At 42.8% G+C, this 27,421-nt stretch overlaps 3 protein-coding genes across 3 annotated transcripts in view; 2 read left to right on the forward strand and 1 right to left on the reverse strand.

Moving 5' to 3' along the window:
- Positions 1–4,455, forward strand: part of LOC140198715 (E3 ubiquitin-protein ligase MARCHF4-like) — a 29,494-nt gene extending 25,039 nt beyond the window's left edge. Inside the window, exon 4 of the mRNA XM_072259732.1 lies at positions 4,133–4,455. Coding sequence (XP_072115833.1) covers positions 4,133–4,455 — 323 coding nt within the window. The remainder of the gene's footprint in view (positions 1–4,132) is intronic.
- tmem169b (transmembrane protein 169b) overlaps positions 1–27,421 on the forward strand; it is a 462,028-nt gene that overhangs the window by 310,799 nt on the left and 123,808 nt on the right. The gene's annotated exons all lie outside the window — the stretch shown is intronic.
- Positions 11,483–27,421, reverse strand: part of xrcc5 (X-ray repair complementing defective repair in Chinese hamster cells 5) — a 111,576-nt gene continuing 95,637 nt past the window's right edge. Inside the window, exons 16-21 of the mRNA XM_072261142.1 lie at positions 26,460–26,529; positions 22,918–23,027; positions 18,760–18,856; positions 13,231–13,298; positions 12,709–12,780; positions 11,483–11,675 (exon numbers count right to left, since the gene is read on the reverse strand). Of these exons, the coding sequence (XP_072117243.1) occupies positions 11,661–11,675; positions 12,709–12,780; positions 13,231–13,298; positions 18,760–18,856; positions 22,918–23,027; positions 26,460–26,529 (432 nt within the window). The 3' untranslated portion in view covers positions 11,483–11,660. The remainder of the gene's footprint in view (positions 11,676–12,708; positions 12,781–13,230; positions 13,299–18,759; positions 18,857–22,917; positions 23,028–26,459; positions 26,530–27,421) is intronic.

Consider the following 27,421-nt stretch of genomic DNA (forward strand, 5'->3'; position numbering starts at 1 on the left):
CGGAGGAATCTCTGGCTGAATGTACTCCTGTGCCCAACCAGTACATTATGTAGTTGATGGGAGACATTGTCCAAGATGGCATGTAACTTGGACAGCATCCTCTTTTCAGACACCAATTCATGACTATATACTTCCCCAAGTCCCTTTGCACCTCTGATCTTTGAAATTTCTTCCTGATTAGAAAATACACTAAGCCTTTATTCCTTGTACCAAAGTGCATGACCCCATACTGTATTCCATCTGCCACTTCTTTGCTCATTCTCCCAGTCTGTCTGATCCCTTCTGCGGGCACCCTGCTTCCTCAACACTGTATATCCCTCATCTTTGTATCATCTGCAAAATGGCCACAGTTCCATCATCCACATCTTTAACATATTAATGTGAAAAGAAGTGGTTCCAATACCGACCCCTACAGAACACCACTAGTCACCGTTAGCCAACCAGAAAAGGAAATAATTCAGAAAATGTGTAGCTCAGCTGTTTGATGGTTGGGTTGAGTCATTCTCCAATCTTGGCAATTTACCTACAAATGTATTGTTACCATATGAGGAGGCTCCCTTTATTCCCACTGTTTCCCTCCTGCCAGTCAACTGTTCTTCTATCCATGCTAGTATCTTTCCTGTATTATCACGTTTTCTTTTCTTGTTTAGCAGCACTTTGTCAAAGGCCTTCTGAAAGTAAATAATATCTACTGACTCTCCTTTGTCTATCCTGTCTGTTATTTCCTCAAAGATTTCCAACAGATTTGTCAGGCAAGACTTCCATTTAAGGAAACCATGTTGACTTTGCCTATTTTGTCATGTGCCTCCAAGTACCCCAAAACTTCATCCTTAATAATGGACCCCAACATCTTCCCAACCACTAGAGTCAGGCAAACTGGCCTATAATTTCCTTTCTTCTTCTGCCTCGCTCCCTTCTTAAAGAGTGGAGTGACATTTTCAATTTTCCAGTCCTCAGGAACCATTCCAGAACCTAGTGATTCTTGAACGATCATTACTCATGCCCCACCATCTCTTCAGCCACCTCTTTCAGAACCCTGGGTCCAAGAGACTTATCTATCTTCAGACCTTTCATCTTCGCAAGCACCTTCTCCTTAGTAATAACAACTATACTCACTTCTGCCCCCGACACTCTTGAATTTCTGGCATACAGCTAGTGAAGACTGACGTTAAATATTTATTAAGTTTGTCCACCACTTTTTGACCCTATTATGAGCATCATTTTCTAGCAGTCCAATATCCACTCTCATCTCTCTTTTACTCTTTATGCAGTGTATTTGAAAAAAAACCTTTTGGCCTCACCACCCACAGCCTTCACACCACGTCACACGCTACCTTGACTAGGGAATACCTAATCTGAAATCCCCCCCCCCACCCCAGCAAAACTGAGGGAACACCTTCTCTAGTCTGCAAATGCTGGCCCTGCCAGAAACAGACGGACACTGAAATCAAATAAAAAGGGTACTGGCTACAGCTAGTTCCAAACAGTAACACAGGATGGGGTTTGGTTTGTTCTTTGCTAATACTGAATCAGTGAACAATTCGAATCGGAATCAGAGTAATGAAAGTTGTTGTTTTGCAGCAGCAGTACAATGCAATACATAATAATAAAACTGTAAATTACAACAAGAAATATATAAATTAAATAAAAGGTGCAGAAAGAGACCAAAAGTAGGAAAAAGTAGTGAGGTAGCGTCCATGCAGAAATCTGATGGTGGAGAAGAAGCGGTTCCTGAAACAGTGAGTGTGTATCTTCAGGCTCCTGTCCCTCTCCCTGGTGGTATCAATGAGAAGAGGACATGTTCTGGACGATGGGGATCCTTAATAATGGGGGCATTTGGACAGCGACATGGAGAGGAAGTGTTCAGAAGGATATGAACCAAACACAGGTAAACTGGACTGGGTTGGGTAATTAGCTCGGTTGTCCTGGATGCACTGGGCTGATGAGGCAGCCCAGCTCTCCATGCTGTATAACTCCAAGACCCTAATGATGAATTCGTCAGAACACAGAAGGGGACTGTCTGAAAGGAAAAGGCAGCAGGTTGCACTGCACCAGCCTTGGCCAAACCCTGCAAACTCCTTTCAGAGTATCAGATAGTCCTCTGGAGCACTGTTGTGGGATTGGCCTCCACTATTACTCATTCCAGACCCTCCTGTGTAAAATATTTTTAGATTATGAGGACACGCAGTCCTCTTTTATTGTCATTTAGTAATGCATGCATTAAGAAATGATACAATATTTCTCCAGAATGATATCACAGAAACACATGACAAACCAACTGAAAAACTGACAAAGACCACATAATTATAACATATAGTTACAACAGTGCAAAGCAATACCATAATTTGATAAGAACAGACCACGGGCATGGTAAAAAGTCTCAAAGTCTCTCGAAAGTCCCATCATCTCACGCAGACGGTGAACCTCCAGTGCCACCAACTTGCTGATGCAGCATCCGACCACAGTCCGACTCCGAGTCCGTCCGAAAATTCCAAGCCTCCGACCAGCTCTCCGACACTGAGCACCATCTCTGCCGAGTGCTTTGACCCCACCCCGGCAACAGACAATAGGCAAAGCCGAGGATTTGGGGCCTTCCCCTCCCGAGATTCAGGATCACACAGTAGCAGTGGCAGCGAAGTGGGCATTTCAGAAGTTTCTCCAGGTGTTCCTCTGTGCTTCTCATGTCTGTCTCCATCAAATCCAGATTGTGCACGGCATCCTAGTTAACACATACGATATCACTCGGAACGGCCGCGCGCGCTGCGTTGCGCCACCATCTTCACCTCCCTCCTATTTGTTCTTTAGTTACGAGAGCTCGCAACAGTGGCGAGAATTAAGTTGCCTTACGGAGATGCCCGTCATGCCATTTCACAACACACCGAGATGATCCTTGTACGGGCTACTCCTGCACTCCTTTTACTACCCTGCCATTGCCTGCTGACCAGACATGCCAGGGCAGTCTGCTTTACCATCCAGTGGTGGGGAAGGTCCTCAGTGGAAGTCTCTTTATGCAGGTGTCCTTTCTCTGTACGTTAGGGACATGAGAAGGAAGGTACTGCGTAGGGCAGAGTCATGCAACAGATTTTTAAGCTAGTTCACCGTCCATCCTGTGGCTGAGAGGAGTCAGCATACCATGTGTATATGGATTGTGAAAGGTTGCAGCCCCTGTTTGAGTATCTGAAGAAGCTGCTCCTCAAGTACTGGCTGCACTTCAGCCCCAAACTCCTGATATGGTCACCCAGTAAGTCGCTTTGGGAGATCTACACGTAGGCTTGCCCCTGTGCTTGCCTCTCTTCCGGGGTTATGTTCGTGCCCAAGTTGCTTTAGAAAGGGAGCATGTGGGCCGGCTGGTGGCGCAGTGACATCAGCGCCAGACTCTGCAACAGAGGTTCCCGGGTTCGAACCCAGTCGGGGCCGCTCCCGGGTACGCTTTTCATCCGTGCCGGGTTGAGTGTCGAGATCGCAACTCGACCTCGTAAAACAAAGGGAAAAATACTGAGAAATGTCTGTGTGAGGAGTGGCGTGCCACGCAGTCTCTCTCTCTCTCACCAACATCGCACACGCACGGACGCACGCAACGCAGACACACACGCACAGACACACATGCACGCACGCACTCGCCAAAAAAAAAAGAAAGGGAGCATGTGGTAACTATGGGTACAGAGGGAGATTTCTGAGAATGGTGGGCCTTCTAAGGAATTAAGTGTAGTATAGATGATAGTAACTTTATATGAATTTGAAATTGTAAATAGTATTCTAAATCCCTGATCATTGTGTGTATTTCGTGTGTGAATAAACTTTTGAAGTTTTGTTTAAAAAAAGAATTAAGCAGGTTTGACTACTAATACAGCTATGTCTGAAACAGAAAATTAAAATGCTGGACACAGTAGGTCAGGCGGCCTCTGTGGAAAGACAAACAGCATTAACATTTCAGGTTGAAGTAATCTCTTCAGATCTAGAGTGTACTTCAGAGTTATAATGTCAGGAATAATTTGGTTTTCAGTGAGTAGGGCTAAAAGTGTGCTATATTCCAGAACCATCCTGGTTTACACTGACGACTCCAGTCCAGGATGGGGCTGGCCTCCAGTAATGATGATAAAAGAACTGACTGGATTTTTCTTGTACTTTTCAGGACTGATTATCCACGAGGGACCATCTGTTTATCGGATATTTAAGCGCTGGCAAGCTGTTAACCAGCAGTGGAAAGTTCTGAACTATGAAAAATCCAAGGACGTTGAGGATCAGAAAGACAACGCAAATGGGAACAGGACCTCAGGGACAGAGCACACTTCCAACACACAAAATACTGTCCAGGACAATCGGCCAATGATATCTGTGCCCAGTCATTACTGCGCGTACACCATCCTGCACATCCTCAACCATCTAAGGCCTAATGAACAGAGGCACCAGACAAGTACAGCCAGAGAACTGGTGATGAGGGTGACTACGGTGTGATGCCGGGAGCTGCATGATGAATCTTTGTTAATTTGGAATGACTTTGAGTGGAAGAACAAAGACTGAGATTTGGATGGTCGAGGATCATAGCGAACGCCATGGTTGGCTGTGGAATTAGACTCAACTGGAACTGAATTGTTCAAAGGAAATTCTCCCATTTCTTAATTGACTGTCAGTAAATAACCTGAACACATGTGACACGAGATAAAATGACCACAATTGGTTAAGCATTTCTCTGAACACTATGATTCCTTTAACTCTGGTTGCGAGTGATTTACCAGGTTTTACATACTGTAATACCACTGAAATGAGATTATTATCCATTAATATATTCGAGCTACATCACGCAGAGTCTGGAGAGAAGCAAATGTTTCTGATACATTTAAACTCTGATCATCTATAAAACACAGAACTGTACAACACAGAAACAGGCCCTTCAGTCCAGTTAGTAATCAAATATCCAACGAAACAATCCCTTCATTGTGCATGACATCCATGTCCTTCCATCTCACACACAGTCATGTGTCTGTCTAAGAGCCTCTTAAATGAATCTATTGTATTTGCCTTCACCACCACCCCGGTAGCGCTTTCCAAGCACCCACCCATCTCCGTGTAAAAAAAACTTGTCCTGCATACCTCCTTTGATCTTACCCCACTTTTGTCTTAAATTCATGCCCTTTGGTTTTAAAGATTTTGATCTTGGGAAAAAAGATGCTGTTTGTCTGCTCTATGCCTCACAGATCTCACCTCAGCCTCTGCCTCACCAGAGAAAATAACCCAAGTTTATCCATCCTCTTGTTATAGCACATGCCTTCTAATCCAGGCAACCTCTTTTGCACCCTCTCCAAAGCCTCAACATCTTTCCCATAATGGGTTGAGCAGAACTGTATGCTTGTGGCCTAACTAGAGTTTTATAAAGCTGCAATGTAATTTCCTGACTTTTGAACTCAGTGCCTTGACCACTAAAGGCAAACATGCCATCTGCCTTCTCAACCACCCTATCAACCTGTGTAGCCACTTTCAGGGAGATATGGACTTGGACCCCAAAACCCTTCTGTCCATCAACTCAGTTAAGGGTCTTGCCATCAACATGTACCGTCTGTTTACATTTGATCTCCCAGAGTGTAATACTTCCCATTGGCCAGATTGAACTCTATCTGCCATTTCTCCACCCAATATCCATAACTGATCTTTATTCTGCTCTATCCTTTGCCAGTCTTCCACGCGATCCACGGCACACTGAATCATTGTATCTTCTACAAATGTACTGACCCACCTCAGTCTGTTTTCATCAAGTCATAGAGTACTGCAGCACAGAAACAGGCCATTCGGCCCATCTGTACCAAACTAGCATTTGGCCTGGACCACTGAATCACACCCGGACCACAGCCCTCCATACCCCTTATATCCATGTACCTATCCACAACTCTCTTAAATGTTACAATTGAACCCACATCCATGACCTCCGCTGACATGACATACCATGCTCACGCCACCCTCTGAGTGAATTAAGTTACCCCTCAGGTTCCCCTTAAACAGCTCACCTTTCACCTTTAACTTATGACCTCTAGTTCGAGTTTCACCCATCCTTGGTGGAAAAAGCCTGCTTCATTTACCCCTCATAATTTTGTAGGCCTCTATCAAATCTTGCCTCATTTCTACACGCTAGGAAATAAAGTCCTAACCTATTCAGCCTTTCCCTATAACTCAGGCCCTCAGGTTGTGGCAACATTCAATCCAAGTTTAATTGTCACTTAACCATACATGAACACTCATGAATATAGCCAAATGAAACAGTGTTACTATGGAGTCAAGACGCAAAGACACATTACCAACAGTCCCACACAGGATCACAATCATGCAATATGAGTCCTGACGCACCCCACCCCCCACACTCACAATGCTATGGGTTGATGCATACAAGTCAACAAACCCATATAGAATATCGCTAAAAATACAACAACACAGAAAATGCATATATATAATCCAGACCACCCACCCCGCCAGCCCACCGATATCATCTGTCAACTGGCCCCCGATGCGCACTAGGCAACACTGTGGCTTTGAGGCCCAGTCCTTGTAAATTTTCTCTGTATCTTTCAATCTTATTGATACCTTCCTGTTGGGAAGTGATCAGAATTGCACACAATACTCCAAATTTGGCTTCACAAATGTCTGACACAAATTTGACATAACATTCCAACTCCTGTACTCAATACTTTGATGTATGAAGGCTAGTGGGCCTAAAGCTCTCTTTATGATCTTATGTGTCACCATTATCAACAAATTAGGGATCTGTATACCCAGCATTTGGTGGCTCTGGGTCTGTTGTCACTGCTGTTTAGAAGGGTAGAAACTTATAAGCTTCAGCATATAGACATTAAGAAAGAGGATGTGCTGGAGCTTTTGGAAAGCATCAAGTTGGATAAATCACTGGGACCGGACGAGATGTACCCCAGGCTACTGTGGGAAGGTGAGGGAGGAGATTGCTGAGCCTCTGGCAATGATCTTTGCATCATCAATAGGGATGGGAGATGTTCCGGAGGATTGGAGGGTTGCAGATGTTGTTTCTTTATTAAAGAAAGGGAGTAGAGATAACCCAGCAAATTAAAGATCGGTGAGTCTTACCTCAGTGGTTGGTAAGTTGATGGAGAAGATCCTGAGAGGCAGGATTTATGAACATTTGGAGAAGCATAATATGACTAGGAATAGTCAGCATGGCTTTGTCACAGTCAGGTCATACCTTTTGAGCCTGATTGAATTTTTTGAGGATGTGACTGAACACATTGATGAAGGTAGAGCAATGGATGTAGTGTATATGGATTTCAGCAAGGCATTTGATAAGGCTTATTGAGAAAGTAAGGAGACATGGGATCTAAGGGGACCTTGCTTTGTGAATCCAGAATTGGCTTGCCCACAGAAGGCAGAGTGGTTGTAGACAGGTCATATTCTGCATGGAGGTTGGTCACCAGTGGTTTGCCTCAGGGACCTGTTCTGGGACCCCTTCTCTTTGTGATTTTTATAAAAGACCTGGATGAGGAAGTGGAGGGATGGGTTAGTAAATTTGCTGATGACACAAAGGTTGGGGGTGTTGTGGATAGTGTGGAGGGCTGTCAGAGGTTCCAGTGGGACATTGATAGGATGAAAAACTGGGCTGAGAAGTGGCAGATGGAGTTCAACCCAGATAAGTGTGAAGTGGTTCATTTTGGTACTTAAAATATGATGGCAGAATATAGAATTAATGGTAAGACTCTTGGCAGTGTGGAGGATCAGAGAGATCTTGGGGTCCGAGTCCATAGGACACTCAAAGCTGCTGCACAGGTTAACTCTGTGGTTAAGAAAGCATACGGTGCAACTGTGGGATTCAGTTTAGGAACTGAGAGGTAATGTTAGGGCTTTATAGGACCCTGGTTAGACCCCACTTGGAGTACTGTGCTCAATTCTGGTTACCTCACTACAGGAATGATGTGGAAGGGTGCAGAGGAGATTTACAAGCATGTTGCCTGGAATGGGGAGCATGCCTTATCAGAATAGGTTGAGTGAACTTGGCCTTTTTTCCTTGGAGCGGCGGAGGATGAGAGGTGACCTGATAAGATGATGAGAGGTATTGATCGTGTGGATAATCAGAGGCTTTTTCCCAGGGCTGAAATGGCTAACATGAGAGGGCACAGTTTTAAATCACTTGGAAGTAGGTTCAGAGGAGATGTCAGGGGTAAGTTTTTTTACACAGAGAGTGGTGAGTGCGTGGAATGGGCTGCCAGTGACGGTGGTGGAGGTGGATACAATAGAGTCTTTTAAGAAACTGTTGAATAGGTACATGGTCATAGAAAAATAGAGGGCTATGGATAACCCTAGGTAATTTCTAAAGTAAGTTCAGGTTCGGCACAGCATTGGGGGCCAAAGGACCTGTATTGTGCTGTAGGTTTTCAATGTTTCTATGAATATTGAAAGGCCTAGACAGAGTGGACATTGTCAGTATGTTTCCAATAGCGGGGGAGTCTAGGCACAGCACAGCCTCAGAACGGAAGGACATCCATTTAGAACAGAGATGAGGAATTTCTTTGGTCAGAGGGTGGTGAATCTGTGGAATTCATTGTCACAGATGGCTGTAGAGGCCAAGTCATTGTGTATATTGAAAGCAGCGGTTGATAGGTTCTTGATTAGTAAGGGTATCAGAGGTTACAGGGGGAAAGACAGGAGAATGGAGTTGAGAGGGATAATCAGTCAGCTATGATGGAATGGCAGCAGACCTGATGGGCCAAATGGTCCAATTCTATGTCTTAGGAATACTGAAATGTAGTCAATTAAGAGTATTCTGATGTATGCATCTTCAGTGTCCAGGTGTTTCAGATCTGAGTGAAGATCCAATGAAATTACATCTGTTGCTGACCTTCTGTAATGTTAGGGAACTTGGAGCAGGACCAGGTCATTCCTCAGGCAAGAGATGATATGCTTCATGACCAAATGCTTGAAGCACTTTGTCATAGTGGGTGTAAGTGTTGCTGGACGATAGTCATTCAGGCAGTTTACCACTTTCTTCTTGGGCACCGGTATGATTAATATCTGCTTGAAGCAGGTGGGTATCTCAGACTCAGTATTACTCTCCAAGCTTCTAAATCTAGGCCGCTCACCCTCCGCAAAAGGATCCTCAAATTCCTATCAGACCAGTTAGTATTGATTGGTGATAACATTTCATTGCTAGTCAGTCAATACCAGTCACCTCAAAGATGCATGCTCAGCCCACTGCTCTACTCTCTCTAGATGCAGGACTGAATGCCTGGGCACAGCTCAAACTCCATCTATAGATTTGCAGATGACACCACTGGTAAAATCTGATGGTGATGAGTAGGTGTACCGGGGTGAGATACATTGGCTAGTTGAGTGGTGTCACAACAACAACCTTGAACTCAATGTCAGCAAGACCATGGAATTGACTGTGGACTTCAGGAAGGGGAATTTGGAAGAACACACACTAGTAAATATTGAGGAGTCAGTGTGGAAAGAGTGAGTAGTTTCAAACTCCTGGTTTGAAGAGGATCTATCCTGGACCCAACACATTGATTCAATCATGAAGGCACGCCAGTGACTATAGTTCATGAGGAGTTCAAGGAGATTTGGTATGTCACCAAGAATTCTTGCAAGTTCCTGTAGATATATGGTGGACAGCCCTCTGACTGTGGAGAGCATTCTGACCGACTCACTGCTTGGAATGAAGCCTCCAATGCAGAGGATCAGCAGGGATTGAAGAGGGTTGTAGATTCAGCCATCTCCATCATGGGTACCTGCCCACCCCACCTTCAAGGATATCAAGAGGCAATGCCTCAAGGCGGCGGCACCCATCATTAAGACCCTCACCATCTAGGGCATACCCTCTTAGACCATAAAACTTAAAACCAGAATTATGCCATTCAGCCCATCTAGTCTGCTCTGCCATTCCCTCCTACCTTCTCCATATAACCTATCCTTTTTACTACCATCAGGGAGGAGGTACAGGACTCTGAAGACCTGGTCAATAGTTCACTTTCTTCCCCTATGCCATTAGACTTCTGAAGGATCTGTAAACATTACCTCATTATTTTTTGATGCACTAATTTATTTTTGCAAATCAGAGTGATTTTAATGTCTTCACACTGCGTTGCTGCCGTAAAACAACAAATTTCACATAAGACAACAATAATAAACCTTGTGATCCTCTGATTCTAATGACCCCCCACTGAGGGAAACATTATCTCTTCATCTACCCAGTGAAGCCCTGTAAATATTTTGCATAATTTAGTCACGCTCCCTGCTGCCAGAAGACAATCTTTTTAATCCATAATCAGCCCATCTTCCCTGTAAATATCATTTTATTAATTACCACTGAGAATTCTAACTGAAAAGCGATGGTGAGCAGGGACTGTAAATTGGCTGAAATGTCATAGGAAACACAACCAAAACACTCCATATTGTAACACTGGCCAGTGCATACTTCACTGGTGACCCGGAAAGCTGGTCTGCGACGTGATCCGAAGTCTCCGCACAAAGATAAAAATATGTAGTGAAATCTCATGAAGGGAAGGTTCACGGTATTGAGGAGCTCTGCCTGAAGGGGCGATTCACATTTAGGAAACTGCCTGAAAGGATGGTTTGCAACATTTAGGAAACACTAAATACAAAGGGGTGGTTCACCGTATTTAAGAAGCTGCCTGAGTGGATGGTTCACATTTTGGAAGCCCCACCAGAAGGGACAGTTCACATTGAGGATGCTCTACCTGAAGGGATGTTTCACAAGCTCTTCCTGAAAAGGGTGTTCTACAGCATTTAGGAAGCTCTGGCTAAAGGGATGGTTTACATTTAGGAAGGTCTGCCTGAAGAGGTGGTTAACATTTAGATAGTTCTGCCTGAAGATGCCAGTTACAGGATTTAGAAGGCTCTGCCTGAAAGGGTGGCTCACATACTTAGGATGCTCTTCCTGAAGGGACGGATCGTATTTAGGTAGCTCTGTCTGAAGGGAAACACTGCCTGAAAGGGGGTGGTGGGGGGGGTCCACAGCATTTAGGAAATATCGAGGCAAACACTTGAATTGAAAAGGTAAGCTAGTTCACTAACTCAAATACAGGAAGATGGGATTAGACAGATAGTACAATGGTTGTGATGAGCCAAGGCACCCACTTCTGTACAACTCTATGACCAAACACTTGTAAATGAGGTTAGGTATGAAAGGTATAGCTATTATATACAGTTAGTATGAGAGGCCTAGATAGAGTGGATGTGGAGAGGATGTTTCCTGCAGTGGGGGAGTCTAGAACCAAAGGGTACATAAAGGCGTGTGTGTGCTGAATAACCTGTTCTGTTCTGTATGACTACGACTACACCTTTCCTCTCTAATTTGGTGCTTTTTGCTTCATATTTTCCCAGTCATTTTATGATTCCTTTTCTGCCCCCTTCAGACATTCACCATTGCACCATTTTGGTTTAATTCCTTTCGTTCAGCTGCCCACTACAGTACCTCAGTGAATAAAAACAACAAGAAACAATGCAATCCATTCAAAATTAAGTTTATTTTCCATTATTGATCGACGGGCAACCACGCGAATACAAAGAATGTGTGACCTGTCTTTAGATGTGAAGATCTGTGGCTGAGGATATTGATACATTCTTGAACCATAATCATGATATTGTCGTCTTAGCTCTGTGATCCTCTGCTGCATTTCTAAAAGTCCTCCTTACATCATATCAAGCTATAAAAACATGAAAATAACAGTAAACCAAACTAGTTAAAAACACTCAGCGCTGGATCCAGTTCTGGAACCTGATTGTCTCATCTTCTAAAATTATAACTTTCCTCACGTACACCTCAGTTGATTCTATTTTTCTTAATGACAATCCATTTCCTTTTCTTACAATCCACTAATTCACTGAAAACTAGAATGGGAAATATCACCCAAATCAATGTGTGTGTGAATATGGACATTTTAATAGTGGGCATAGTTGGTGAAGTCAGCATTCACCATCCACAATTGCCCTAGATGGTTGCTGAAATGCTTTCTCGATGGACTACAATCTATGTGGTGAAGGGAGGGAGGTCCAAGATCTAGATGATGAATACTACGAATTGGAATAGCAATTTGGAGGGAACCTGCAAACGTTCTCAAAGCATCTGAATCCCTTGTTCCTTCTGATGAGAGGTAATGGATTTGGGAGTTGCTGTCACATTAGGCTGGATGACTAATTGTGGTACATTCTATTGGCAGTACACCCTACTGGAATAAATCTTTACACTGGATGGGTTACCAACCACACAGGCTGCTTTGTCCTGGAAAGTATCAAGGTCATCAGGCAAATCCATCACTCAAACTCCTGACTGTGGCTTGGAGACGTCAGATCAGCACTGGGGTGTTTGGAAGTGATACCCAGTCTCTGACCTGATCTTTTAGCCATAATGTTACTGCATTTTGTCAATGATGACCTCAGAGCGATTTCTGCCAAGTCATCGAAATTCTGTGGCAGCACATGGAGTTATTAGAAATGTTCCCAGTTTCACTAATACACAAAGTAAAAGTGAAGCCACCACCACATCCAGAGTGCACTTTTAATCTTCATTTAACCAACCCCATTGTTATACACACATTAATACACCGAAGTATTAACATCAGGCATTACTGCAGTAGAACTTTAGTGGGTGGTAAACTATCATGTAACAAATAGGATCTGAACTCTCTACCTTGGGAACGTGTGAAAAATAAATATCATGGCGTTAATCACAGCACTAACCAGATCATCGACATCTCCTTCATCGTTGGTCACTGCCAATTCTTCCACAGACATCTCCTCTGGTATCAGAAACTACAGATGAGACAGACACAACTCAGAACCACAGGAACATTTAATAAATGGAATATATTCTTATCTATTCATTTTTTGGATGTGACAAGGTTAATGGCAAGATTCTTAGCAGTGTGGATGAACAGAGGGATCTTGGGGTCCAAGTCCTTAGACCCCACCCCCCCCTCAATTGCCCAATCTCCATCTTTGTTTCCTCCTTTGGGTGGATCAAAGGGAGACTGATACTTTAACTGCAGGTCTGCATATTCAGTTTTGTCTCAACAGAGGTGTACCCAAATCCACAGTGAACAGCAGTTGCAGTCCTGTAGAACCAACACACAAAAAATGCTGGAAGACCTCAGCATCTATAGAAAGGAATAAAGAGCAATAAAGGGGATTTCTATAGTTCCTGTAGAACCAAGCAACCATTGGACTGATAGGATACAAACAATCACAAATGGCTAGTTTTACCTTTTTGGCTTCATCACTGGTCACTGTACATTCTGCATCTTCATCCTTGGTGATGAGAGAGATAGCATCTGTGTTTAGGGAAAGATTGTAAGGGTTACCCTTAGATAGCATGGCAGATTAACTACAAAAACACTAAAAGGTATAGAGGAGATGATCGTAGAAAATCTATTACCATTCTTCTCAATGCCAGCAATGAAACAGATGACAAATGTAATTTAGTCACATCTTTTCCAGTATTATTCCCCTCTACTGGCCACAGTCTATTTCAAAACAAAATGGCACCCTGACGCAGTTAACAGATTTGTTGCTTCAACAAATCCAGTGATCGATGTTCAATACTGACCTTGGGTCTTGTCTGTGTGGAGTTTGCATGTTCTCCCTGTGACCACGTGGGTTCCCCCAGATACTGATTTCCATCCACATTCCAAAGATCGGCAGGTTAATGGGCCACTGTTAACTGCCCCAAACTTGTTGGTGAATGGTAGGAACTGGGAAGAGTTTATGGGAATGCAAAGAGAATGCAAATCCTTACAGTTTAATCCAGGCATGTGTAAGGATTTTTACTCAGGAAGCTCATACGAAGGAGTAAAGTATACTGTTAACGGTGGACCACTTAATATCAGGCTACATTGAAATTTTGGGATCCAAGTCCATAGTCTACTGAAAGTGGCTAGGCAAGTGGATAAACAAGAGAAAATCTACAGATGCTGGAAAACCAAGCAACACACACAACATGCTGGAGGAACTCAGCAGGTCAGGCAGCATCTATGGAAAAGAGTAAACAGTCGATGTTTCGGGCCGAGACCCTTCATGAAAGGATAAGGTGGTAAGCGCATCATATGGCATGCTTGCCTTCATTGGAGGGGTATGCAGTATAAGAATAAGGAAGTCTTACCGTAGGTTATAAAACTTTAATCTGACTGCAATTGGAGAATCGTGTGCAATTTGGGTTGCCTCTTTATCAGAAAAATGTGGAGACTGTGAGAAGGTGCAGAAGCGATTCACCAGGATGCTGCCTGGATTAGAGGGTTTGAGCTATAAGGAAAGGTTGGACAAACTTGAGTTGTTCTCTCTAGTGTGCCAGGGGCTGAGAGGAGACAGGACAGAAGTTTTCTTAATTATGAGAGGCAATAGATAGGGTATACAGTCAGAATCTTTTCCCCTAGATAGAAATAACAAACACCAGAGGATATGCTTTTAAGGTTAGTGTGGATGGGAGGGGCAGGAGTTCAGAGATTATATAAGGGGGTAGGCTTTTTTATGCACAGAGTGGTCGGTGCCCAGAATAGGTTACCAGGGGTAGTAGTGGGTTTAACAAATAGACAAATTGAGGTGGAGTTTAACAAATAGACTCATGGCTATGAAGGTTATGGACGATATACAGGAGGAGGACATTTAGTATAAATTGGCCCAACACGGTGGGCTGAATGACCTGTTTGTGTTAGGGTCAGAATACTGCAGCAAAGAAACAGACCCTTTGTCCCATCTCATTAGAAGGTGATCACTGTACTATAACAGTCTCCTAGTCAACAAGAAATGGAGGAACAAATACAGAGGGAGTTATAAGAATAAAAGGTTTGTCATAGTTGGGCATTTTACCTTTCGTTATATAGACATGAGTGCCCTACCGTAAAGGGCTAAGATACTCATTAAATGCATTCTGGAAAATTAAGGTACGAACCTGGAGGAGGAAGTGGAGGGATGGGTTAGTAAATTTGCTGATGACACAAAGGTTGGGGGTGTAGTGGATAGTGTGGAGGGCTGTCAGAGGTTACAGCGGGACATCGATAGGATGCAAAACTGGGCTGAGAAGTGGCAGATGAAGTTCAACCCAAATAAGTGTGAGGTGGTCAATTTTGGTAGGTCAAATATGATGGCATAATATAGTATTAATGGTAATACTCTTGGCAGTGTGGAGCATCAGAAGGATCTTGGGGTCCGAGTCCATAGGACACTCAAAGATGCTGTGCAGATTGACTCTGTCGTTAAGAAGGCATACGGTGCATTGGCCTTCATCAACCGTGGGATTGAGTTTAAGAGCTTAGAGGTAATGTTACAGCTTTATAGGACCTTGGTCAGACCCCACTTGGAGTACTGTGCTCAGTTCTGGTCACCTCACTACAGGAAGGATGTGGAAACTATAGAAAGAGTGCAGAAAAGATTTACAAGGATGTTGCCTGGATTGGAGAGCATGCCTTATGAGAATAGGTTGAGTGAACTTGGCCTTTTCTCCTTGGAGTGACAGAGGATGAGAGATGACCTGATAGAGGTGTATAAGATGATGAGAGGCATTGATCACGTGGTTAGTCAGAGGCTTTTCCCCAGGTTGAAATGGCTAACATGAGAGGGAACAGTTTTAAGCTACTTAGAAGTAGGTACAGAGGAGATGTCAGGGGTAAATTTATTTATTTTTTTTACACAGAGGGTGGTGAGTGCGTGTGATGGGCTGCACCGCAGTGATAGTGGTGGAGGGAGATATGATAGGGTCTTTTAAGAGACTCCTGGACAGGTACAAGGAGCTTAGAGAAATAGAGGGCTATGGGTAACCCCAGTGATTTCTAAAGTAAGTACATGTTCGGCACAGCATCGTGGGCCGAAGGGCCTGTATTGTGCTGTAGGTTTTCTATGTTTCTGTGAACACTCCGGCCCACAGTACTGTGCTGACCTATATAAACCCATCCATGATCAATCTAATGCTTCCGTTCTGCACGGCTTATAACCTATTCTTCTTTCATCCACGTGCCTAGAGCGCTCACCAATGCTCAGGAGACGACAGAACATTTGGCATGTCACCATCAACCCTTACCAATTTTTAATGCACCATAGATAAGTGTCCTGTCTGGATTCATCATGATGTGGTACAGCAACTGCTCTGTCCACGACTGTAAGAAACTATAGAGGGTTGTGGGCACAGCTCAGCACATCACATCACAGAAACCAGTCTCCCCTCCACGGACACTGTCTAAACTTCTTGCTGCCCTGGTAAAGCAGCCAGCACCATCAAAGACCCCACCCACCCATCCAATACCCTCTTTCATTAGGCAGAGGATACAACAGTCTGAAAGCAGGTACCACCAGGCTCAAGGACAGCTTCTACCCCACTGTTATAAGACCATTGAACAGTTTCCTAGTGTGATAAGATGGACTCTTGACCTCACAAGCTACCTTGTGATCTTGCATGTTAATGTTTATCTGCACTGCACTTTCTCTGTCGCTGTTCCATTTTATTCTCCATTCTGTTATTGTTTTCCTTTGTTCTACCTCAATACAGTGTGTAATGAATTGATCTGTATGAACAGTATGCAAGACAAGTATCTCGGTACATGTGACAATAATCTGGTACCAATTCCAAACAAAATCACAATCAAGTGTAAGAATATAGGACTGCAAATAGCCACTGGCCCTCGAGCCTGCTTGTTATTCAACTGAACATGGCAACACAAATGGGTAGGACAGTAAAGGCGGCATACAACACGTCGCTTTGTTGCTCAAGGGGTTGTGTATAAAAATTGGGTAGTCACGTTACAGCTGTATAAAATTTTGGTTCAGTCACATATGGAGTATTATGTGACGATCTAGTTGCTGCATTACACAAAAGAGGTGGAAGCTTTGAAGAGGATGTAGAAGTTGTTCACCAGAACATGTCAGATGCCAAGGTTGGTGGAGCAAGCAGATATAGTAGTAATGGTTAAGAGGAATAAACTCTTCTCTGGCTTCCAGCCGGGTACAAGTATTGATTTTAACTGACGTTTCGATGACAAACTCTGCCACCTTCATCGGGGTTGATGCCTGGGCACGTCTAATCCGGTGGTATTTCTACCCCTATCATCCGTCTCTCCTAATTGGTTAGTCCTCATCCAATCAGGTTTCGGCTGTCCCACCTTGTTTACAAAGATATCTTTCCCAAGTTCGTGATGTTGCGTTACACAGTGGTTTCTCTGGCGGCAAAATGCATTCTACGATGAGCAAGCCAAGAGTTGATTAGGGAGCATATCTATTACATTAGATCCACTCTGGACATCAATGTGAACAGATTACTGTCTCTTCACCTGGAATTGTCAGCTGTCTTGTTTCCTAGTGTTGGGGGTACATCCACAGGTGAAGAAATTGTAAACAAGGTGGGAAAGCGGAAACCTAATTGGATGAGGACTAACCAATCAGGAGGGACGGACAACAGGGGTATAAATACCACTGGACTAGACATGCCCAGGCATCATCCCTGTCGAAGATGGCAGAGTCTGTCACTGAAATGTCAATTAAAATTGATACCTGCACCCAGCTGGAAGCCCAGAAGAGTTTATTCATCGTGTTCACCAGGAAAACAACAGATCCTTTTTCAATGTTTAAGAGGTTTGTAGTCAGGCACATGAACAGGCACCATGTTGAGGCCCCTGTGCAGTTTAAATTCTCATCAGGACATTGTGGGCTAAAGGCCTGTTCCTTTCCCATTGCTGATCTGCCTTAGCAGCTCATCTTCTTTAGTGTCAGCTCCCCAAAGTCCTCATTTGCCTCATCTTCCAAAAAATTATTTCCTGTTTAAAACTCTAAATATTGACCACAGCCTTCTGGGGAGAGAATTCCAGAGATTCACCAGTGTGACTGTTCCAGTCTTCAAAGATATCCTAATTCTGTAACTTCATCCCTTTGTTCCAGTTTCTTCCATCAGAAGAAACATCAACTTGGTCTTGCCCACCAAGAATCTTGAAATCAGAATAACCTTCATTCTTCTGGACATTGTGTAGGCAGAAAAGAATAATTTATTTGGCCATGTGATTACTGATCTTAATTAATTCGACACAGCATTGTGGGCTAAAGGACTCGTTCCTGTGTGCTATGTTCTGAATGCCAAAGAACATGGCGGCATGATAGTGTCACGGTTAGCATAACACTATTACAGCACCAGTGACTGGGTTCAATTCCCACTGCTGTCTGTAAGGAGTTTGTACGTTCTCATTGCAACCATGTGGGTTTCTCCCAGGTACCGCAGTTTCCTCCCATATTCCAAAGACATACATATGGGTCAGTAGGTTAACTGGCCACACGGGTGACTGAATTGATGGCTCTGTGGCTGTTAGCAGACGATACAAAGATAGGTAGAGGGGCAGGTAGCATTATTTCTCAAGATGCTAAACATCAGAAATATCAAGATATTGTCTGCAATCCATGCTACATTTTTCCCTTGCAAATATCTGAACCAGAATGGTTCTTAGTCTTGGTGATACCTTTGAACCAGGCAGAACTCTCAACCCTCCCCCAACTCAATCAGAAGTACTAATTTCTATTGTTAGGTGATTGTCCCAGACTTGGGTTCTAAATCACCCATTCAGTCCTTTTAAGTTTCAACCCTACTTCCAATTGTTTCCTGTCTAGAGATATTTCACGATCCACCAATTCTAACCTCTTCTTTATCTAGCTCTATCATTATTCGAAGTGCCTCTAATGCCCGGACCCAAACTCTGTAATCCATTACTCCTCTGTCATGCAAGATGTCTCTCAAAACAAGGCACACGTTAATAAAATATTTCCTACCTTGTATGATCAGCTCCCAGAATTCTTGCAGCCCTTTCGACTCCACATTCTCTTTCAACATTTTCAGTTTTATGTTGAAATGTTGGGATTCTCCCGCCTTGAAAGACAGAAGTACCAGGTTACAAATAGTAACGATCACAATATGATCTAAATCTCTACAAACTGAGTTTGGAGTTAGAGGAAGTTCAGGTTGGGAAAAAGGAGAACAGCTTTTTGTTCATGTTTTATTTTTACACTTCAGTTTGAGCAATGGGAGACAAATGAACAGGAGAATGGCTGACAGGCAGGAGGCAGCAAGTGGGAATAAAAGGGGCCTTTTTCTGGTTGGCTGCCGGTGACTAGCGGTGTTCCTCAGGAGTCTGAAGAACACCACTACTTTTCACATTGTTTGCTAATGATTTAGGTAATGGAATTGATAGTTCTGTGGCAAAGTTTGCCGATGATACGAAGATAAGTGGAAGGGTTGGTAGTACTGAGGAAGCAATGTGATTACAGCAAGGCTTAGACAAATAAGAAGAATGGGTAAAAAAGTGGCAGATGGAATACAGTGTTGGGAAACGTATGATAATGCATTTTGGTAAAAGGAATAATACTGCAGACTATTATCTAAATGGAGAGAACATTCAAACATCAGATTTAGGAGCCCTCGTGCAAGACTCTCAGAAGGTTAATTTACAGCACGAGTCTGTGGTAAGGAGGGCAAATGAAATGTTGCATTTATTTCAAAGGGAAAAGAATAAAAAAAAACAAGGAGATAATGCTGAGCTTTTATAAGACACTGGTCAGGCCGAACTTGGGAGTATTGTCAACAGTTTTGGGCCCCATATCTCAGAAAGGATGTATTGTCATTGCAGAGTCCAGAGGAAGTTCGTAAGGATGATTGTGGGAATGAAAGGGTTAACATATGATGACCGTTGGCAGTTTTGGGCCTGTACTCACTGGAATTTAGAAGCATGCATGGGGATCTCATTGAAACCTACTGAATGTCGAAAGGACTAGATAAGGTGGATGTGGACAGGATTTTCCTGTGGTGGGGTATCCAGAACTAGACCGCACAGCCTCGAAAGGCAACCTTTTGGACCAGAGGTAAGGAGGAACTTTTTTAGCCAGAGAGTAGTGAATCTTTGGAATGCTCTGCCACAGACTGTGGTGGAAGCCAAGTCCGTGGGTATATTTAAAGCGGAAGTTGATAGTTTCCCGATTGGTTAGGGCATCAAAGGATATGGCAAGAAGGCAGGTGTATGGGGTTGAGTGGGATCCGGGATCAGCCATGACGGAATGGCAAAGCAGACTCGATGGGCTGAATGGCCTAATTCTGCTCCGATATTTTATGGTCTAAAACCGATGAACATCTCAGAATATGAAATAGTGGCTATTGATGAAAGATGGCTTGAGGATGGGTAGCATTGTGAACAAAAAGGCTTAGTTACTATAATTTATGTTTATTTGTCTTTCATGTGAATGCTGCTTTATCCAATGCTGTGTGACTGATGCTGCTGACACAAATTTTTCATTGCTAATGCTTGCATGTTCCTGTGCATATGACAATAAACTCAATTTTAACTTTGACTAATGCTTTCTAACTAGATAAAGAAGTTAAAAATGGGTGGAATCGTAGCAATATGTATCAAGTAAGCAATAACTGCTATGAAGAACAATATTAAACACAAGAGATTCTGCAGATGCTAGAAACGAAGGATGTTGGCTTCATCAAACCTTGGTCTGCATGAGCACGATAGGCAATGTTCAGCGATCTCACTTCGCATGGTGCAAGGATTTAGTGGCAGCTTAACTGAAAAGCTAAGAAGAACTTGCCAAAGATATGGTGTCGAGTTAAAAGTGAGGACACAATTTGAAAAAAACTAAGCAAAGTGACACCTAGAAGACCTAAAGAACTCTTTCAGGGAGTTGTGTCTCCATACCTCAATCACCATGCTAAAAGGTATACAGTCGTCCCTCCTTATCCGAGAGGGATTGGTTCTGGGACCCCTCGCGGATGCTCAAGCCCCTTATTCAACCTTTCTAAATGCAGTGGACCTTAGGACCCAGCAGAACCCTGGGCCTTATTTAACCTGTCTCAGTGCGGTGGACATTAGGACCTGGCGGCAGGGCTCTGAATCCCCAGTGTCTCTGTTCACGAAAATAATCACGATCACGATTGAAAATAAAGTGGAAATAATAAAGAGGTGAAACGCCATCGGTCATTGGAAAAGTGTTAGGCTACAGTCGGTCAACGATCGGAACATTTTTAAAAGATAAAGTGAGAAAATCCGTGCCCCGATTAAAGCTACAATTATTACTAAGCAACGCAGTGGTTTAATTATTGGGTTTTGGGTTTTTGAGCCTCTACATCAACCCAGCAGGGATGGAGAGCGCTTGGGAGCAGTCTGTCACTGGGTCGAACTCGGGAATTTCTGTTCCTGAGCCCGGCGCTGAAACATGCGTATTTTATATGCATAGAAAGGTAAAATATATACTATATATTAAGACAAACGTTTGACTAACTGACACTAAATAATACCGGATGTACCTGTTCCGACTTACTTAGTAAGAGAACTTCCGTTTTTTTCAGTCCCAATCCACGATAACCTACGCACATCCTCCCGTATACTTTAAATCATCTCTAGATTACTTATAATACCTAATACAATGTAAATGCTATGTAAAATAGTTGTTATACTGCATTGTTTAGGGAATAATGACAAGAAAAAAAAAGTCTGTACATGTTCGAACAACAAGTGCTGGAAGAGCACTTCCGGGTTTTCTCGATTCGCGGTTGGTTGAATTTGCGCATGCGGAACTCATGGATAAGGAGGACCGACTGTATTTTGTTGAGACTGGAAGGCCATTGAAGACCAGGATAGCAGAACATAAAAGTGCTTTAAAAACTTGAGAGCAGAACGAAATGGGATCACTGAACACTGCCTATCATGCTCATGTAGACTAAGGTTTGATGAGGCCAATGTCCTTGGCAAGGAAAAGAATGCCTACAAGAGAACGATTAGGAAATCACTGGAGATGGAGCATGTGGGAAACCTAAATGTAGGTTCTAAGAGTGTAGATATAGCTCCAGCCTGAGACCACACATTCCCAAAGAGGTTTCAGCCTAAAAAGATCAAACAATCAGAACAAGGCCAATTCAAACTAACCAGTCAGCAATAGGCAATTCAGATCCAGCCAATCAGATTGAGCAGCAAGTCCCATCCATACCCTGCACAGTCGAGAAGGTATACAAGGAGGTGTCTCTAGGGGAACATCATTTGTCTAACGTGTCTGAGGAAGATGGTTGGGTTTACCACTGAAATGCTGCAAGTATGTGACTGTTAGGGCCAAAGGATAGTATGGATGATTTGATAACCAGTCACAAAGCTTCTGTAGTCCGTTACAATAAATATAATTGCATAAAATGGCTTACATAAATAGATTGATTGTATTTCTATAAAGTGAGGTGAGGCACAGGAACTGAATCAAAATTCAGCTACATAATGGACAAAGGTAAAGTAGGATTTCCACCATAGAGGCAAGGCTAATTTTACTCAACTGAGAAACAATTTAGTAATATGGTCGGGAAACTCTATGTGTAAATCAGACTCAGAACAGTAGGCAGGCATATGGGTAGGAAGGATTTAGAGCAGGGGTTCCTAATCTTTCTAATGCCACTAACCCCAGGTTGGAACCTCTGACTTAGAGGGATATAGGCCAGACATAGGCAAATAGGATAGTTCAGGTAGGCATCTTGTTTGTCATGAATGAAATGGGCCAACATCCAATTTCCACGAATCATGAATCTTTTCTACTATAATTATCAACTAGACCTGAGAATCAGACACGCTGGATGTATTTTGTCTGCTGTCAACATTGGGTTTAAAGATGTGAATTGTAGTCCAGTATTGCTAACTCCTTTTGCGAACCATCCCTCAAGCTGCTGACCAAAGATTAACATTAAAAGGAGTCTAGTTGAAGAGCATCACCATAGGCTATGGTTATCCAGTAGGCACAGTAACATCCTGCCCTGTAGCTACAGTGGTCAAAGATCAACAAAAAGTTGTAACTTCCTCTGCACAGTTCATTTCAGATCCTCTAAGTTATAAAACATTCACTCCACGTCAAAGAGTCTTTTACTGAGATATGAAGCAGTAAATTAAATTCTCTGCTCACCTTGACAGCTTCCTTCCTGAAGACTTTTACACAATCCAAACTTTTCATGTAATATTGATGATTCTTGACTTCAAGAAACTGGTAGACACGATCCATCAGCTGCCTGGTCACTGTATGGGGACAGAAGTCTTAGCATTTCTATCTTTTACAAACCACATTTATTTCACTAGATACAGTTAGTACACCCATCATGCTAAAGTTTAGCACCTCCCTCAGGCCAGGAGATCTCAATCTATGATCACCCCTCTCTATATGACCAAAACTATTACCTTTATTCACTTTGTATCTGGAATTGCGAGTTTAGAGGTGAGACTAGGATATCTGACTTTTTGCAAACCCTTCCATGTTACCTTTCCCATTTCAGAAATCCATATGGGTGCAAATTGGTTTCTACCTATTGAGTCCAAGAAAAAAAGGATGCTTTTCTGCAGCTACACAAGATTTTGGTGAGGCCCTGTATGGAGTTTTGATCTCATTAAATGACACAATTGCCACAGAAGGAAACAAACTAATGTTCAATAGATTGATTTCTGGGATGGCAGGACTAATGTACGAGAATAGTTTGGGTAAGTTTCGCCTACATTCACTGAGGTATGGAGGATCTAATAAAAACCCATGAACTGCTAACTGGCCTGAGTAGACTGCATATAGGAAGGATGTTCCCAGTGTTTGGAGAATCACTGATCATAGCCTAATGACAGGGCAAGATATTTAGATCAAGATCAGGAGAAATGTTCTTATTCAGAAGGTGATGAATCCATAGAGTTTTTAAACATGGAAGATAGTAGAGGCCAAGTAATTATTTAATTCAAGAGGGAGAAAGATAGATCTTAATTTCCAGAGGTTGAGGTATATGGGAAAAGACAGGAACAGTGAAGTACTGAACCAGTCATTTCCCTCCACACATGCTGCTTGACCTACTGAGTTCCTCCATCTGTTTGTGAGCTCCTCAATGGCCCAGTGTTCAAAGTCTGTTCCTATTTTCTAGGTTTCTAATTCACAGGATTAATTTATAGCTGGGAAGGAGGCCATATGGCCCACTGCGACTGCCACAGTGCCAACGCTGCACACACTACTCCAAATTAGGCTTCACCAATGTCATTGGGACGATTTCTGAAAAAGATAGGAGTTCTGCAGGGATGAGGTGTTGTTGGTGCTGTTTCTAATTTTCAAGGTTAATGTTATAACTGGAAAGAAGGCAATATGGCCCACTGGAAAGGCCTAAGTCCTATGTAAACAAACTAGTTAGTCACATTCCTCATAACCATACAATTTTTTTTCCCCTTTCAAGTAATTATTCAGCTCCCTTTGAATACCTTTGACTGTGTTGCCATGGACAGATGGGCCAAAACGCCTGTTATTGTGCTCTATTAATCTATGATAATGTGCTTAGCTCCCTGCTCCACTCACTTTATAACTATGATTGCGTGGATAAGTACAATTCCAAGGCCACGATCTGCTGATGTCGTTGGCTGAATCAAAGGTTGTAACAAATGGTCATATAGGAGGGAGATTGAAAATCTGGCTGAGTGGTGCCACAACAACAACCCCTCACTCAACATCAGCCAACCAAAAGAGCTGATTATTGACCTCAGGAGGAGGAAGCCGGAGGTTAATGAGCCAGTTTTTATTAGGGGGATTAGAGATGGAGAGGGTCAGTAACTTTAAATTCCTTGGTATTACCATATCAGATTACCTGTCATGGGACTAGTATGCAAATACCATCACAAGGAAGGCACAATGATGCTTCTACCTTTTTAAAAGTTTACACGGATTGAGCATGAGATCTAAAACTTTTGACAAACTTTTATAAACCTAATTATCACCTGAGTATGGAAACACCAACACCCAGGAATGGAAAAGTTCTGTTAAAAATGGTGGATACAGCCAGTCCGTCACAGGCAAAGCCCTCTCCATCACTGAGCACATCTACATGGAGCGCAACGACATGAAAGTGGCATCCATCATCAACAACCCCCATCATCCAGGCCAAGCTCCCTTCTCATGATTACTATCAGGCTGGAGATATAGGAGTCTTACGTTCCACATTACCATGTTCAGGAACAGTTATTACCCGACAAACATCAGGCTTCTGAACCAGTGTGGATAACTTCACTCTGCTAAATGCTGAACTGACTCCACAACCTGTAAACTCACTTTCAAGGGCTTGACAACGCATTTTCTCCAAATTATTTATTTGCTTTTTAAAGTTTATTACTTGCATGATTTGTGCTCCTTTGCACATTGTCAGACTTCGTTATGTGTAGCTTAAATAAATTCTACTGTATTTATTTTCCTGTGGGAAAATTAATCTCAAGGTAGTACATGGTGACATATATGTACTTTGATAACTTACTTTAAACTTTGAAGAGGGCCTTAGAAAACGTAAAATTTGTTATGAATATTTATACAGTTTTTCAGGATTTGCCCATCAGTAGCAAGGTTAAAGCTTATTGCTTTCTCAGTATTTCCCTTGTTCGGCCATTTCAGAACTAAGTACGTAGGTGGGTCTGGTGCCAAATATATGCTAGACCAGATATGGATGACAGATTGCCTTCCCAGAATGAGATTAGTGGCCAGATGAGTTTTTACTGGAAGCTGTTGGAAGGAAGAATGGAACCAGGAGAAGGGCTGTAACCAGGAGACCACATACATCCAAGGTAGTTGAAGAGAAATTATCACTTGTGAATTTTAGAAACACCAGTGTTTGGGATTCCTGCATTTTTGTCACCATTATGGTACAACTTGAATTCAGAAAGGGTCAAGGCCCACTTTGCCAGTGGCTATGTAAATAACCATGAAGAGAAATGTTTATATACCTGCTTCCCTTCAGACTGTTACTTGACACATTGGTAACTTCTAGCAGCTTAAAATAGACTGCCGTGGGAGGATATCAGTGAAACTTACTGCACTAATATAATTCCCTCTTTCCCGTGAGATATTTGCGGAGTAAACATGAGAGACAGTAACAACTATGAGGGCAACCATGGTGAAAGATGCCGTTGGCTTCCACCATATACACTATGGGTGCTACATATAGAACATAGAATACAGCACAGTACAGGACCTCTCTGAGATCAATCTAACCTTCTCCTCCTACATAACCCTCCATGTTTCTATCATCCATGTGCCCATATAAGAGGTTCTTAAATGTCCCCAATGTATCTGCTTCTAACACCACCTCTGCAAGGCGTTCCATGCATCTACCACTTTGTGTAAATGTAATGGCTTCATGCATTAGCCATTTCTGCCCTGGAAAAAATTCTCTGACTGTCCATGCATTCCATCATCTTGCACACTTCTATAAAATCACCTCTATCCTGCTTTGCTCCAAAGAGAAAACCCTAGCTTGCTTAACCTTTTCTTGTGAGACAGGCTCTCTAATCCAGGCAAATTCTCCTCTTCACCTTCTCTAAAGCTTCCACATCCTTCCTATGATGAGGCGACTAGAAATATCATCTCAATACAGAGGTAGATGGAAAATACACTGACAGTAACCCACACTGCCCTGACAACTCAGTCACTTCATTCCACTTACATACCTTCTCTGAAATTGGCATTCTTTTGCTGGACCAAAGCCTGGAAATCTTTTGCTGGATTGAGGCTGCCAACCTATGACCCAGAAACAGATCAATTTAATTTAATTTAATATAAATTGAAATGTATTGCACAGTAAAGTTTAGATAATATTATCTATGTGGAAATCGCAATAACTTAGCATCTGGTTTACCAAGGCTTCAGTTCCTCTGCTCCCTTTCAACTTCCCAGCGTCCTGCTTCCCTCACTCCCTTTAAACTTACTAAGTGCTATCCATTGAAAAATTTACGATATTGTGTAACGTAAAAGTTAAGTGATAATATTTTGGGGTATTTATAGGAATTACTTCCAATTGTTCAGAAAATCAGTCAGCCTGACATCTGCAAACCCCTATGCATGATTACTGGAATCAGCCCCATGATTTTAAGTTCAAATGAGACGCAGTGTGCTAGCAATCTGCTCAGTGAAATATGCACTGTTAGCACAGGACTCTCTATTCCTTTCACACAAACAGGTAGTGCAGCTGTCTCATCGGTTCAGGCTTGATCCTGAACTTTGGTGTGGTCGGAATGGAGTGTGGATGTTTTCCAAGTGATGTTTCACCTCCCATGTCAAGATATGTTGGTTATTACAAAATGGTGTAAAAGCAATAGGATTATTGTGGTGAGTGATTTCAACTTTCTCAGTATTAACTGGGATTATCTGAGTGCAAGTAACTTAAATGGCTGGACTTTATTAAATGTGTCGAAGACGCGAGGGGAAAAGTTTGAAGATGTACAAAGCAATTACTTTTAGACACAGGATGGAATTTGCCTGGAACTTACTAAGGTAAACAAGTCAACATTTTAGGCCGAGACGCTTCATCATGACGATGAAGGATTCAGCCTGAAACGTCGAATGTTAATTGATTTCCATACATGCTGCTTGACCCACTCAGTTCCTCCAGCATTTTGTGTGTTGCTTTGCA

The sequence above is a fragment of the Mobula birostris genome, chromosome 6 (assembly GCF_030028105.1).
Source record: "Mobula birostris isolate sMobBir1 chromosome 6, sMobBir1.hap1, whole genome shotgun sequence".
Taxonomy (NCBI): domain Eukaryota; kingdom Metazoa; phylum Chordata; class Chondrichthyes; order Myliobatiformes; family Myliobatidae; genus Mobula; species Mobula birostris.